This window comes from Pelodiscus sinensis, chromosome 23, assembly GCF_052426305.1.
Source record: "Pelodiscus sinensis isolate ZL-2025 chromosome 23, ASM5242630v1, whole genome shotgun sequence".
NCBI classification, from domain to species: Eukaryota; Metazoa; Chordata; order Testudines; family Trionychidae; genus Pelodiscus; species Pelodiscus sinensis.
The window spans coordinates 24,015,423-24,030,239 of record NC_143074.1 but is presented as its reverse complement, the minus strand read 5'-3'; the positions used below and the strand labels follow the sequence as shown (position 1 = coordinate 24,030,239).

Sequence of the window (14,817 nt, the reverse complement as noted above, 5' to 3'; positions counted from 1 at the left end):
TCTTCTGTCCCAAGGGCCGGACCCTAATAAAGATGTTGAACAAACCAGCCCTAGAACCGATCCTTGGGGCACTCCACTTGAAACCAACTGCCAACCTGACATCGAGCCATTGATCATTGATCCTTATAACAGGACAGCGACCAATTGTTGTCCATGACTACTGCTGATGAGACAAGCAGCAGTGGGTTTCTTCTGCAGCAAGAAAGCTTTAGGTTATCTAGGAGGAAAACCTTTTGAAGGGTAGTTAAGCTCTGGCATAGGCCACTAAGACACATTGTGGAATCCCCCCCATTGCAGTTTTTTAAAGAACAGGTTGGACAACCACCCACCAGGGATCGTCTAGATTTATAGGGTCCTGCTTCAATCCTGGTGGTTGGACTTGGTGACCCTTTGAGATCCATGCTCCATCTACGTTTCTAGGATTCTAGAACCTGTTCCTGCTGCAAAACGGGGTACTGTGTGCCTTGTGCCTTGGACTCGTGGAATTGGAGAGCTGAGAGGGGGAGCTGACTTTTTGAGGAAAGAGAGAGGTTTCCTGCCAGGAGGCTGTTCTACTTCGTTAACTCCCCAGACAGCTGTTTGAAGCTGCTCTGAGATGTGGAATGCCAGGGTAAGCCAGGCAGGAGATGGATTTGTAGGCAGAACGCAGGCAAGGTGGTAAGACAAGCAGGATAAAAGCTGTTTACCACGTGGTTCTGCCATTTACTGCAGAGATGTCGCTACTGAAGAAGAGCCCCTGTTGCCACAAGATGCTGAGCAGCCTTCACCAGGATTGGAGGTTGCTTAGCACCCTTGAAATGTCAATAAGCACCTGACCAGTTCAGAGCCTCCATAAGCAAAACATGCCCAGCGAGCCCTGCCGGCCGCAGACTCACAATACATCTCAGACATCCGCGACCTTTCAGACCCAGAATTCTTTTTTGACATCTTGCTAAGAGAAAATCCAAGACACCTGGAAGCTACTTTATCCACAGGCGAACCGAGAAGGGTACCTACTCGCAGCGAGGTCCTGAGTACTGAGGGGGGCACTTGCAGGAGTAGCTGTAAACCCCATCGACGCAGGTTGCACCGTTTAAGCACTGGTGCCGCACGCAATCATCCACGTTGATGTGACACCTCTTCCCAATGTAGCCCCGGTGACAGTCGCACTGAAAATCGGCCACTGAGTCCATACAGTCCCCATGGACGCAGGGGCTGGACTTACAGTCATCTATGTTAGACTCACACAGAGGCCCCTCCCAGCCAGCACTGCAGGCACACTGGAAGGAATTGAACAAGTCCTCACACGTGCCTGCATGGAGGCAGGGGCTCGAGGTGCAGACATCCGCCCCTGTGCAGCCCAGCTGGACAAGCCCACTGCTAGACTGCAGAAATTGCTCTGGCTGAGGGTAAGCGAGATGCCCAGTGAAGGGCAGATACACCCCCCCCACGTTCACATGTCCGAGGCAGCCTGTGTAATTCTCAGCTAGCACGATCAGCGCATTGCTCTTCAAGAAGTCCAGGTTTCCAGCGCTCCCCTGGAGGGTGCCATTCACAGACCCATCCAAAAGAACCAGCCACCTTGAAGACAGCACCGAAGGTTCTTCCATAGACAGAGACACCCTGTGCCAGGAGCCGTCTGCAATGGGTGTTTGGCTCAGGAAGCTGACCCCCTCGATGCTGTTCCCGCTTCGGAGCGCCACCAGCAGAGTGGAGTTCTGAATGGTGATTTGGAGGGAGTCCACCTCTTCGGTGGCCCAAAGCAAAAAGGCGTCTTTGTCCCTAGTTTTGAAGTCGAGGTGGAGGCTGGTAAGCGCTCTGGTGACAGAAGCATTGGTGGTGAATTCAACGGATGTGTTACCATGGAACGTTGCATTGGCCAGACCTGAAATTAAAAGCAAGATAGCGTTAGGAGTCTGAAGGATGTTAAGGGTCATGTTTGATAAGGCATCATCCTGGAAGACACAGTCTCATTAGTAGCTGGGAAGCGTGGGGATCGGTGGGGTTTGCTCCTCATCCTGTACTTTAAAGCCTTGGCATCCAGCGTTATTAAAGCTCTTAGCTACAACGGGCCTCCTGTCTAGGAAATCGTTCGTGAGGCCAAGATGATCTCCGCTGACCTCCTCCAACTTGCCACTGTGGTTATCTCCCAGCTGCCAACCCAGAAGCTGCTGTCGCACACAGGTGTAAGAGACCTGCTCTGTGAAATAACCCAACATTCTGGACTTGGATCAGCCCTTTTCATGCCTTTCACGGATATTGCACCTTAGCGTCCTTAGAATCCCTGCCAGAAATGGACAATTCTCTCTCTTCCCTACCCGGGTGAAAGTTAAAAGTAGCAAAAGCAGGCTGCTTATGCACCGTCTCTTCACAGTTACATTCTGGGTGCCAAATGCAGCTGAAGCACAGACCGGAGACGGCACGCGGCACTCCTCTCGCTGCATTGCGTTAGGTTCCCAAGTGCCTACGGCAGTGACGGCAACAGTGCTAACAGGAAACACTGACGTGCGGAAGAGTCAGCGCAAAGCCTTTTCCTGCACACACACAGGCAGGCAGCACTTACACACGTATCCTGCTGGAACGTCCACGCAGGAGGTGGCTTTGGGGCATGGATCACCTGCACACCAGACTCGTTCCTCACAGGTTTTCCCAGTGAAGTTGGCTGGACAATGGCAATGGAAGTCGTTCCAGGTGACCGTGCATGTGCCACCATTGTGACATGGCCCAGACTGAAAAACAGGAGAGCGTTCAGTTAGGAGGAGGATGGTTCATCGGTCAATAAAAGAAGTGGAGTATGGTGGAAGGATATGGAACATTCAACACTTGCACAAATGGCATTTGAATCAGGGAGGACAGGTATTACAGTAAAGCTGTACTGAGAGAGGGACAACAGAAACATTCTCTGAAACACACCTAGCTGGGGTCTTTCCTCTCGCTGCCCCATCCCCTGCCACAGCGGTGATGACTCAAAAATGAGTTTCCTCAGAGAATTGAGAAAACAGCTGGTGGTCTCAGTGGGGATCACGTCACTTCAACTCCCTCCCTCCTTTGACACAAAATAGCCTGAATTTACTGATCTTCAGGAGATGTTGCAAATCTCACCTACCTGAACAGGTGTTTGGAGATGATGCAAGTACGTTGTGCTTTGGAGTTTGGATTTGGGGGGAGCATTGGGTCTGACACAATTGGGTTTCGTTATTTGAGGGTGGGGAGAAACAACTCTGATCTACTGTTCTTTGCTGTTGATTAGCAGCCACCTTTCAACAGGCATCGTTTTTAGCATGGTCTTTGTTGGTTCAAATCAAAGCAAACAGCTACTTAGCTCAGATGAGGGAGGGCTCCCTGCAGCGTAATTCCTACAGAAACCTCACCATTCTTGGTTTTCAAAAGCCACCCTGTGAAATCAATGCACTAGGGAGCAGAGATGAGAAAAACAATACGGAGTAGGACCTGGATGAACTCATGGTTACAGATCACACACAAACAGAGGCAAGACACGTTCCATACTACACCTCTCATTGGAAATTAGGGCCTTCTCTTCTGACACAGCCTCTCCTTTGCTGCCCAGTCCTTTGGTAGCATGAAGATTGCAAGGAAACATTGGCTATTGGAGGAGCAGGAAACCTCACAGTGCTAGGTAATTGCTGATTAATTACATGCAGTTGAGAATAGTCATCATGAGCTAAAGGCCAATTCTAAGTCATTTAAAACAAATAGAGAAGGTGCCAATCCCTGCAGGTTCCATTAAAACTCCTTTAATTGAAACGTTGATGTTGGGTGGCATCTGAACACAGCACATCATAATAATAACCCTTCGCACTTACATAGCGCATTCCCTTTCCAAAGTGCGGCGTGAAGAGTGGCTAATTATAATCAACTAAAATAACTTGGCTGGAGTTCACAGGTGCAGGTGAAAAACAAACTGTGAGGCACAGAAGGGAGTGTGAGAAACATCAGAGACAAGTTGCAAAAGTCCCTGAAAACAACACAGGCAGCTGTTTCCAGGGTGACACTCCCACCAGCCAAAGCAGAGGTGAGAGAAGTGGAGATAGCGCCGTATAACAGGTGCAACGAAGGCAGGCAGAGCTGGCAGAAGCAGCAATGAAAGCACAACCTAGCACCTGTCTCGTACATCGGGGAGGACAGAGAGCCCCTCTCATCAGACAGACCCTGCTTCCCCTAATGGTTGCGATAGTGCTCCATCACTTTAACAGCAGTTGAGCGTGTGTGCCGGAGGTGAGAGTGTATCTGGAGGGCGACTGAGAAGGTTAAAGGAGAGGGTGAGTGTTGGCAGAGATGTGGTGTTTGGGTGCACAAAGCGGGTGTGGGGATGACAAAGTGGACAAGACAGTATGTTTGCAGGAAGGAGGTGGTTTGGGGATGTTGTACGCATTGGGTGTGTCTGTCCTCTCTGGAGGGAGCAGGAGGTAGAGGTATCTGAAGGAGGTGGAGTGTTTAGGGGTTGTGCACTTTCTCCTTCAACAATTAAACACTCCCGTTTTTCCCAATATCACACCAGTAAAACAGCTAAACTGCTGTAGAGCCATGGAGGCTGGCTTGTAAGAAACAACCATGCACACGTGCCGAGAGCAGCGAGTCCCTACCTTGCAGGTGTCATCAGAGATGCAGCCCTGTGTGAGGTTTGTGGTTTGTCCCATGTACACCTTTTGTGGCCGACTGTAGTTCTCAGCCTGTGAAGGAAAGAACTCCATTTGGCGGTTGTTGAGCTGGACATCTTGAAGACAGCCTTTAAAATATCCTCCCCATGGGCTCACGTGGTCTTGGTGAGGAAGTCCACCAACGTACACCTCATAACCAGCTAGCAGAGGCACCACTGCCAGTGGTCCTAGCACCACGGCTCTGTCGGAATGGCTGGAATAGACAACTCCTCCTTGGAGGGTGAGAGTTACCAGATGTCTCCTCCCATCAGCCAGGTTCTCTGCAAAAGTCACGGTGTTTGTGGACAGTGTTGCTATCTGGAGCTGCCCATTCTTTAGGTACACCACGAGGCAAGGGGCAGTCCCATTGCTGATTTGCAGCACGAGGCCACTTGGCTTCCGAGTGCGGATAAAAAAGGAGACGTTGAAGTTTGCACCAGGGTTATCCACAATTGTGAAGGAAGCAAAGCTGGAGGAATCCTCCAGGCCAAAGGTTCCTGCTGGGTACTCTAGAAGGGAAAGGAAAGACACGTCAGTTCCATGAGGCAGGGCACTGCAGGTGTCTAAAAGACATTTTGAGCTCCAGCTGTAACCTGACGAGAGCCAAATCCCTGCAAGCTGCATGGAAACTTTTCAAAGACATCATGATAGAGGCCCAACTTAAATGTACACCCCAAATTAAAAAACATAGTAAGAGACCTAAAAAAGAGTCACCATGGCTTAACCACCGTGTAAAAGAAGCAGTGAGGGACAAAAAGGCATCTTTCAAGAAATGGAAGTCCAATCCCAGTGAGATAAATAGAAAGGAACATAAACACTGTCAAATTAAGTGTAAAAATGTAATAAGAAAAGCAAAAAAAGATTTTGAGGAACAGCTGGCCAAAAACTCAAAAAACAATAACAAAATGTTTTTTAAGTACATTAGAAACAGGAAGCCTACTAAAAAGCCAATGGATCCCCTAGACAATCGAGATACAAAAGGAGCAATCAAGGACAATAAAGCCATTGCGGAGAAGCTAAATGATTTCTTTGCATCAGTCTTCACGGCTGTGGATATTGGGGAGATTCCCAAACCTGCACTGTCCTTTGTGGGAGATGAATCTGAGGAGCTGTCCTGTATTGAAGTGTCATTAGAGGTGGTTTTGGAACAAATAAAAAAACTTAACGTTAACAAATCACCGGGACCTGATGGCATTCATCCAAGGGTTCTAAAAGAACTCAAATGGGAAATTGCAGGACTGTTAAGTGTGGTTTGTAATCTATCCTTTAAATCAGCTTCCGTACCTACTGACTGGAAGATAGCTAACGTGACACCAATATTTAAAAAGGGCTCTAGAGGTGATCCTGGCAATTACAGATCGGTAAGTCTAACATCAGTACGGGGCAAGTTAGTCAAAACAGTAGTTAAGAATAAAATTGTTAGGTACGTAGAAGAACATAATTTGTTGGGCAAAAGTCAACCTGGTTTTTGTAAAGGGAAATCATGTCTTACTAATCTATTAGAGTTCTTTGAAGGGGTTAACAAACATGCAGACAAGGGGGATCCAGTAGATCTAGTATACTTAGATTTTCAGAAAGCCTTTGACAAGGTCCCTCACCAAAGGCTCTTGTGTAAATTACATTGTCATGGGATAAAAGGGAAGGTTCTTTCATGGATTGAGAATTGGTTAAAAGACAGGAAACAAAGGGTAGGAATAAATGGTACATTTTCAGAATGGAGAGGGGTAACTAGTGGTGTCTCCAAGGGTCAGTCCTGGGACCAATCCTATTCAACTTATTCATAAATGATCTAGAGAAAGGGGCAAGCAGTGAGGTGGTAAAGTTTGCGGATGATACTAAACTGTTCAAGATAGTCAAGTCAGAAGCAGATTGTGAAGAACTTCAAAAAGATCTCACAAAACTCAGTGATTGGGCAACAAAATGGCAAATGAAATTTAATGTGGATAAGTGTAAAGTAATGCACGTTGGAAAAAATAACCCCAACTATACATATAGTACGATGGAGGCTAATTTGGCTACAACAAATCAGGAAAGAGATCTTTGAGTTATTGTGGATAGTTCTCTGAAAACATCCACACACTGTGCAGTAGCGGTCAAAAAGGCAAATAGAATGTTAGGAATTATTAAGAAAGGGATAGAAAATAAGACACAGAATATCTTACTGCCCCTGTATAAAACTATAGTATGCCCACATCTTGAGTACTATGTACAGATGTGGTCTCCTCACCTCAAAAAAGATATTTTGGCCTTGGAAAGGGTTCAGAAAACGGCAACTAAAATTATTAGGGGTTTGGAACAGGTCCAATATGAAGAGAGGCTAAAGCAACTGGGACTTTTCAGTTTAGAAAAGAGAAGACTGATGGGGGATATGATAGAGGTGTATATAAAATCATGAGTGATGTGGAGAGAGTGAATAAAGAAACTTATTCATTAGTTCCCTTAATATAAGGACTAGAGGACACCAAATGAAATTAATGGGTAGCAGGTTTAAAACTAATAAGTGAAAGTTCTTCTTCACACAGCGTGTAGTCAACCTGTGGAACTCCTTGCCAGAGGAGGCTGTGAAGGCTAGAACTATAACAGAGTTTAAAGAGAAGCTAGATAAATTCATGGAGGTTAGGTCCATAAAAGGCTATTAGCCAGAGAGTAGGAATGGTGTCCCTGGCCTCTGTTTGTCAAAGGCTGGAGATGGATGGCAGGAGACAAATCGCTTGATCATTGTCTTCGGTCCACCCTCTCTGGGGCACCTGGCCACTGTCGGCAGACAGGCTACTGGGCTAGATGGACCTTTGGTCTGACCCAGTACGGCCGTTCTTATGACTTCTCCTCTTCCAAACTTGCTGTCACCTGTGTCTCAGGACTGGACCCAGCTCCTAGCAACTCTGGGCAAGGAAAGTGCCAAAAGCTTCTGCTGTGAACTATTGACAGAAAAACAGCGAGTGTCTCTCCTGCCTCCGGATAGTAAGTCAGGTGTGCACGGCACACCAAGGGAGAGCTCATGTAGCATGGCCCCTGAGGCATGGCAGATCGCTTTGGGAAATGTTAAACGGCAGCTCTGCTTTCCAAATTCCTCTCCCCCACAATATTACAGAAGCTTTTGTACTTGCTACCATTAGCGAGACTGGGAGTGAAACCAGCAACTGACACCAGTCTTAATACAAGCCCTGCAGGGCTGTGAAAATGCATCAGGCATCATCTCAGCTCAGACTTCCATAAACCAGTTTCCTTTAACACCGAGCATTTGCTCTACAAAAACAGCACCTTCCTTTTCACCCGGAACTGGAGATGGGCACGTTACAGTTTTCCTACTGAAATGACTTCACTGCCCTTCTGGAATTGCTGTGATCTGGTGCCAAAAGGTCAGGGCATGTGGCTCTAGCTGCAGTATTTACACCGTGTAACTGACAGTCATTCTAGCAGGGGCCAGCTCTGCGTAGTCACAACATACAGAGGGGTTGATAGAAAATCTATTTACAGAGGGCTCCGTTTCAGGGCTGACTCTGGTTAAGCAGAAAACACTGGGGCGTCCAAAGTCAGCACCTCACTAGGTGTCTAGATGGCTGAGCCCCACAGAAGTAGGCAGAGGTCATACTTTGGCACTTACCGTGGGAACAAGTCTGGCCTTCGTAAGGCCTAGCGCAGTCACACCTAAAGGTCGCCCAGAGGTCTACACACTGGCCTCTTTGAGAACAGGGCCGGGAGTGGCACCATTCTGTCCTGTTGCAACCCAGCTCCACTGGGGAAGACTCGTGGTGGGGGATATCAAAGGGAAGGATAATCTGATCATCAATCTCCAGGTCCTCCAGGCAGCCAATGAAACTCTCCCGGCTCCTGGTGGTGTTAGTCAAATCTCCATCTACTCCCCCGATGTAGGTGTTCAGGAATGCAGGGAAGGGTGCAGCAGCACTGTTTCCAGTAGGAATGTCCTGCAGGCAGACTCCTGTCTTGCAAGCCCCATGCCAGAGCCGTAACTCCAGGGAATCCTGCAGCAGAACCTCAGCCTTGTGCCACTGGCCATCATCAACCCTCAGCCCCTTCAAGTCCAAAGAGGATTCAGCATCGTCTCGCCTCAGCCCCGCATGCAGCATGCCATCGGAGAGCTCCAGGAACAGGTACTCTGCTTCATTCCCTCGGTAGACGAGGATGGCATTGGGCAAGGTGGTTCGGAACCGGAGTGACACCCTAGTCACATCCCCTGCCACGTCTTTACTGCTCCCATTATTCTTCAGGGGCAGTTGGAGAAGGTGGTACCCAAGGGAACTGAAGGAGAACGTTGTTGACGTGGAGCATGTGGCATCGTAGAAGCCCGGCTGGCACTGGCAAAGGCGTCCATGGGTCTCAGCGTGGTAAGTTGGGATGCACAAGGCCTCGTTTTGGCAGTCGTGAGTCTGGCACCCCATAAGCGCCACAGAGCAGTTCTTCCCTCCCCATTGGATGCCATCCCGACCAGGGGCACAGTAGCAGAAATAGTCAGCAATGGCATCCTCACAGGTGGCCCCATTCTGACAGGGCCCATCCTTGCACTCGTCGATGTCAACAGCACATTCTACACCTAGGACACAGAGGAAGAAACAAGATGTTACTATAGGCGATTAGAAGATTAACAAGACTGGGGACATTTCCCCTGGGACAAGAGAGGGCTGGGGAAAACAGAGGCCTGTAACATCGTGACTGGCTGGAGACGGTGAGAAGGAGTGTTATTTAGTCCTTCTCATAACACAAAAACCAGGGGTCTCCAAATGACATTAATAGGCAGCAGCTTTACACCAAACATAAAGGAATATTCATACAACACACAGTGCGTGGCTCCTGCAGCCGGCTGCTTTGAGCAGCGTGCAGGGGCATGGCAATAAGGGAGCTTGCCTGAGGCTCCCTCTTTGACCACCGCACACTGGTGGGCCGGATCCAGTGGTTTGGTGAATCAGATCTGGGCCCCCGGACTGTATTTTGCCTGCCCCTGGACTAGCCAATTGCCATAGAGATCAGTTAACAAAATTAAAGTATTTGGACCTTTCCTCCTCCCCTGCCTTCCGGTGTAAACATATAACCACTGAAAAATTCAGCGGTTATACATTTACACAAATAAATGCATTTTAACATGCCTACTATGCAGCTAAGTAAATGGAAACAAAATGGAAATGTCAGTCCAATAATTTCTAAAACAACCCTTGGCAGCCATGGTCATAGCCTTCTCATGAAGCTCAATTCATCACCGAAGAAGAAATATATGCCCCAACTGCACGTGTTGGGCTAAATTCAACACTACAGTCTCCCTGATGTTAGCAGGGTAAAAAGCCATTGCACTTTATCCTACAGACACTGACCTCATCCCAGTAGAACCTGGGGAGTGAGATGGGATGTGGTCACAGAAGACCCCTTGGGATTGTTCCCCAATGTGTTGATCATGCCCCTGAAACCCGCCTTCTTGCTCTGCCTCCTCCCCATCACCCTGTCCTATTGGGTCACATCCTCTGGTCTCTCCCAGACAAGGCACAGAGTAGAGGTAAGTCCCCCACCCCCCGGAAGAGCAATGCAGGCACTACGCCACCTCAGCTCTGGGAGAATGCAGTTCTAGGGCAGAGCGCCCAGGGAACCAACCCTTGAAAGGAATCAAAACTCCAAACAAATCTGTCTTTCTCTGTTAAAGTTTTACACAGTGAAAGCTCATTCAGGCAGGTCCCCTTTATCAATGAAAGAGAGAGATGCGCACTGGTTGTTCCCCCAGGTAACAATTAGTTACACTGGGCTCAATAGACAAAACTGTTTTTATTAAGTACAAACAGTGGGATTTAAGTGATTGCAAGTCAAAACAGACAGATCAAAGTAAGTTACAAAATTAAAATGAAAAGAAAATGCATAGCTGCTTCTAATACACTAAAACTTATTGCAAACAGATTCTTACCTAAAGAGCTGTTCTTTTCCTACTCATAATCTTCAGGTCAGAGAGTCTTTATCTTGACCCAGATCCCCAGCTGTCTTTTCGCATCTGCTATTGCCAGCCAAAGACAAAGACCTGATAACTTCCCCTTGCTTAAATAGTCTTTCCCCTGGGGCAGGAATCCTTTGTTCTCCATTCCCCCTTCCACTGAAAATTACCTGGTCAAAATAGAATCCCAGTACCAGGTGGTATGGTCACATGTCCAATCACCTTTTGACTTACAGGGCTAACAAGGCTGTTTACAAGTTAAGTTGATCACCCAGTCACTTGGAAGGGGGCATCAGTAATGGCTCTCATTAGTACATTTAGAACAATAAACAGTCTCATACGTCATATTTATAACTCTACATACAAGAATGACACATGCATCAAAATAGAACATACAGAACAGCAGATTGCAACATTAAAATGGATAGGTTACAGGAGGCATTTTGTCCAAAGCATCTCCGAGTTATGCATATTTATATTCATAAGCCAATTTCATAAAGCACTGAGGGGGCGTCACAGGGAGGTTAGGAGATATTACAAGAAGATCTGCCATGATAGCGTCTTCAGACGGGTGAATTAAAAACAACACTCTGATTAGCTGCCGGTCCACTGTTCATCCAGCCCTTCACATTGGTTTCTACTAATCTTCAGAGACAGTTACACGGATATGCCAAGCCGGATTATCCAGATCTAAAAGCATTACATAGAGTCCTGCTAGCAAGGATGGGAACGAGGAAGAGAAGGAATCCAAGCACAAAGGAAATGAATGAAACCAAAAGACACGTCAAAGGAAGAAAAGCCCCTAGGCCACTAGGGCAAACAGGATGGAGAACGTAGTAGCCTGAGGGTGTGCGTTGAGGGGGGCTTGGAGGTGTTGCATTAGGTGCAGAGGAGCTGGACTTGATGACCTGCAATATGAATCTTGGAAAAGAAATGGAGCTTCTTGAATCCATGTGACATGGGTTCATCCCCAGCAGTGTCTGGCAGTGAACCTCAAAACACGTAGGGTCCCGCAAACTAGCTGAGTGTGTTTGGTCCCTGCAGGCATCACCATGTGTCCTGTGGCCGTTCAGCCTGAGCATTAAGCTGCTGCTGAAGAGGTGCCAACCCATCAAACTTCAGATTTATCATAAGAGCGGCCAGACTGGGTCAGACCAAAGGTCCATCCAGCCCAGTGTCCTGTCTGCCGACAGTGGCCAATACCAGGTGCCCCCGAGGGAGTGAACAGAACTGGGAATCATCAAGTGATCCCTCTCCCGTCACACATTGCTAGCCTCTGGCAGAGGTTAGGGAAACCATTCCTACTCCTCCTGGCTAATAGCCATTGATGGACCTAAGGTCCGTGAATTTATCTAGTTCTTTTTTGAATCCTGTTAAAGTCCTGGCCTTCACAACATCCTCTGGCAAGGAGTTCCACAGGTTGACTGTGCGCTGCATAAAGAAAAACTTCCTTTTGTTTTAAACCTTATTGTCATTTTCCATATGGTACTTCAGCGGTCCAAGGGCCCACACCAGACAGGCCTGGAAAGCTCAGTTCTGTTCAGCTTAACTGCTTCCGTGCTGTGGTCACCACCAAGGCAGCACTGATCCCCCATTCCCAGCCAGCGTTCTCCAAGGCACTGCCCAGGGGGAACTGCGGGCAGGAGCTGCTTTGCTCATGCCCACTGCCCTGCCGAGGAGCTAACTCGGGGGCCAGATTCCGCACCGAGATGGCCACTAGTATCAGAAGTGCTTCTCTCGAGACAGGCCTGCACCCTTCCCTTCTGGGGCTGACAGAGCGACGGCTGGGCCATGCCGGGCTCAGGGGCTTTTGCTACTGAGACAGATGGAGCGTGTGTGTGTTGGGAGGGGGGTGAATCAACACCCACCTGCGAGGATTAAACTGAGCGTTGTCGCAGGAGCTGAGTGGAATGAGCCAGCACAAAGCAGGGTGTGGTGGGGAGCCCAAAGGGAGTCTTTGGCCAGGGTTAGGGTGCAGGCTCAGGACAGGATGTGGGACACCAGCATGGGGGGGACTCAGGGCCTGCCAACGGCTACAGTCCGGATTCGGAATAATTAGTGTAAGGGGGCCCCCCTACCCCAGCACGGGGCACAGGCTGTTGCCCATCACAAGTTACAAGGGGTGCTCGAGCCAGTCCCCACCGGCTGGTGGCAGGCTGCCCAATGGCTACCGGGCTGTGGCTGGTGGAGAGCCATGTTGCAGGCAGCGGCCGGAGCTGCAGGGAGGGCGGGACACTGAGAAGCAGAGCACGGGGAGAAAGGGCTGCGTGGGAGAGAGCTCCGTGTCCCCGTGCAGAACGCTCCCTCTCCTCACTCGCCTCTTGGAGCTGGGGACCCCGAACAAGGGACCTTCCTGTCCCATTCCACGAGGAGCAGGACGGCCTGTTTGTGCTCGCTGCTGGGCTCCCAGCGGGCACCTCTGGCGGGAGCGCTCCACAGCAGGCGGCAAGTGATTTCCGCAGGCCCCACGTTTGCGGCTCACCAGATGCCGAGCGCTCCCCCAGGTCCCGTGTTTTGATTCCTGGTCTGTTTTGTTGAAGGAGAAGTTGCCACGTCAGCTTTTGAGAGCTCGTGGCTGGATCTGCCTGGTGCTCCTGGCAGACCTAGTACTGCATGTGCAGAGAGAGAGATCGGGGGGGAGGGGGTTTGCTGGCTGCGGAGTCAGGGGTTACAAAAGGAACAAAAAAAGGAACAAGAGGAACAAAAAGCCCAGACCGTCGACGTCGTGCCTGCTCGCGAACCGGCTCTAGCAGGGGAGGGAAAAGGCCTGCGAGATCTTGTCTCTTCATCTCTCCCAGGGGCGAATGGAGCATTTGGGGGGTGCTTTGGCCCATCTAGTTTTACATAATAGGGGAGACTGTGCCAGAGCTCCCTACGTCTCAATGGCAGGCAGAGGCAAATATTTCCTGGGAACCAGTGTACCCCCTGGCCCTTTGGTCCTACCATTGGTCCTACTCTCCCTCCACATACACAAAGTAACTCCTCTCCAGTGTTCCCTGTACTGAGCACGGCGGCCCCCCAGGAGAGATTCAGGTGCCACTCAGTTGATTAGCAGAGCGCCCGCAGCAGGCAGCATTTGTTTCTACTGGTGGTGCACATCTGCATATGCCTTGGTGCACAGAACAAAATTTATTCTGTACATAGGTGGAAAACATTAGAGGGAACATTGCTCTCTCCATCGGTGTTTATACACTCAGCCAATGCTACTCTGCCCATCCACTGTCTCATTAGAGGAGGGTCTGGCTATGTCGTCCTCTCCAGTCTGCTGATACATGTCGTCATTCCTGAACATCCTGCTAGTGGTCAGACTCTGCCGACGCCAGATTTAAAGAACACCGTCAGCTGCAGAGGAAAGTATTCCCATGTAGGCTTCTTCCTAGATGCTAACTGCAGGTCAGCAGAAGGGCTCGAGTGTTGTGTTTTGCTGTGAACAATTCAGTGTTCATGCAGCCAGGAACGCAAAGCAACAAAGAGAAGGAAATCGCCCTTCTCCGGAAATAACAAGGTGTTTGCTTTGGGCCATTACACCAGCAAGAAAGATGCAGACCATTTCCTGGACTTGTACCTGGAATCCCGGATCTCTCCGAACAAGGGTTGATTGTGTGTCTTCGCAATCCATCTGGAAAGGGCTTTTTCAGAATTCTGTTGTAAAAACTTTCAGTTGCACTTTTAAAGGAGGAGCACAGGAACCCATCAGTATAAATGTTCCATTTCAGGTGTAAAAAGAACAGGCCTTAATGCCTCGCGACACTTCTGGTGCAAAAAAAAGGAACTTTTTACACTTGCCGATTTTGCTGTGTTGTTTCTGAGCACCCAAAACCCAGAACAATCCGCAGATATTAAAGAGAAAGACAACGAATTCTAAAATACACTCGGCTCTTGTAGTTCTCTTAAATTAGCTAAGAAAATCACGAATATAAATAAACGGGCCAACTAGCAAACATCAGAGGAAGCAGCCATCGGAAAATCACTGACTTTGGAACTTATTGTTAGGACATTGACCACTATTTTAAACTACTTTGGTTAATTCAAGAATGTGCAAGGTAACAAATGCGTTCCCCAGCGACTGTAAACTCCCGCAGCCTTAGAAGTCTTCAATCCAGTGCTTTCAAAGGGCCAAGCCCTCTCCCCCTCCACCCCGCTCCAGCATGAGCCACTTAAGTATGTCTAAAGCACCATTGTCATGATAGCTGATAAATGCTTGTGCTTTTCGGTCCCCGGGGTTACTAAATCAGGCAGAGCTGACCAGTGCTA

At 48.9% G+C, this 14,817-nt stretch overlaps 1 protein-coding gene across 4 annotated transcripts in view; it reads right to left on the bottom strand.

Annotated features, from left to right (window-relative positions):
- The window catches only part of CRB2 (crumbs cell polarity complex component 2), a 65,295-nt gene that overhangs the window by 12,462 nt on the left and 38,016 nt on the right, over positions 1-14,817 (bottom strand). For all 4 annotated transcript variants that reach the window (XM_089773007.1, XM_089773008.1, XM_006121946.5 and 1 more), the window contains 4 exons: positions 8,242-9,189; positions 4,584-5,146; positions 2,543-2,708; positions 997-1,864 (listed from right to left, as the gene is read on the bottom strand). In XM_089773007.1, coding sequence (XP_089629133.1) covers positions 997-1,864; positions 2,543-2,708; positions 4,584-5,146; positions 8,242-9,189 — 2,545 coding nt within the window. The remainder of the gene's footprint in view (positions 1-996; positions 1,865-2,542; positions 2,709-4,583; positions 5,147-8,241; positions 9,190-14,817) is intronic.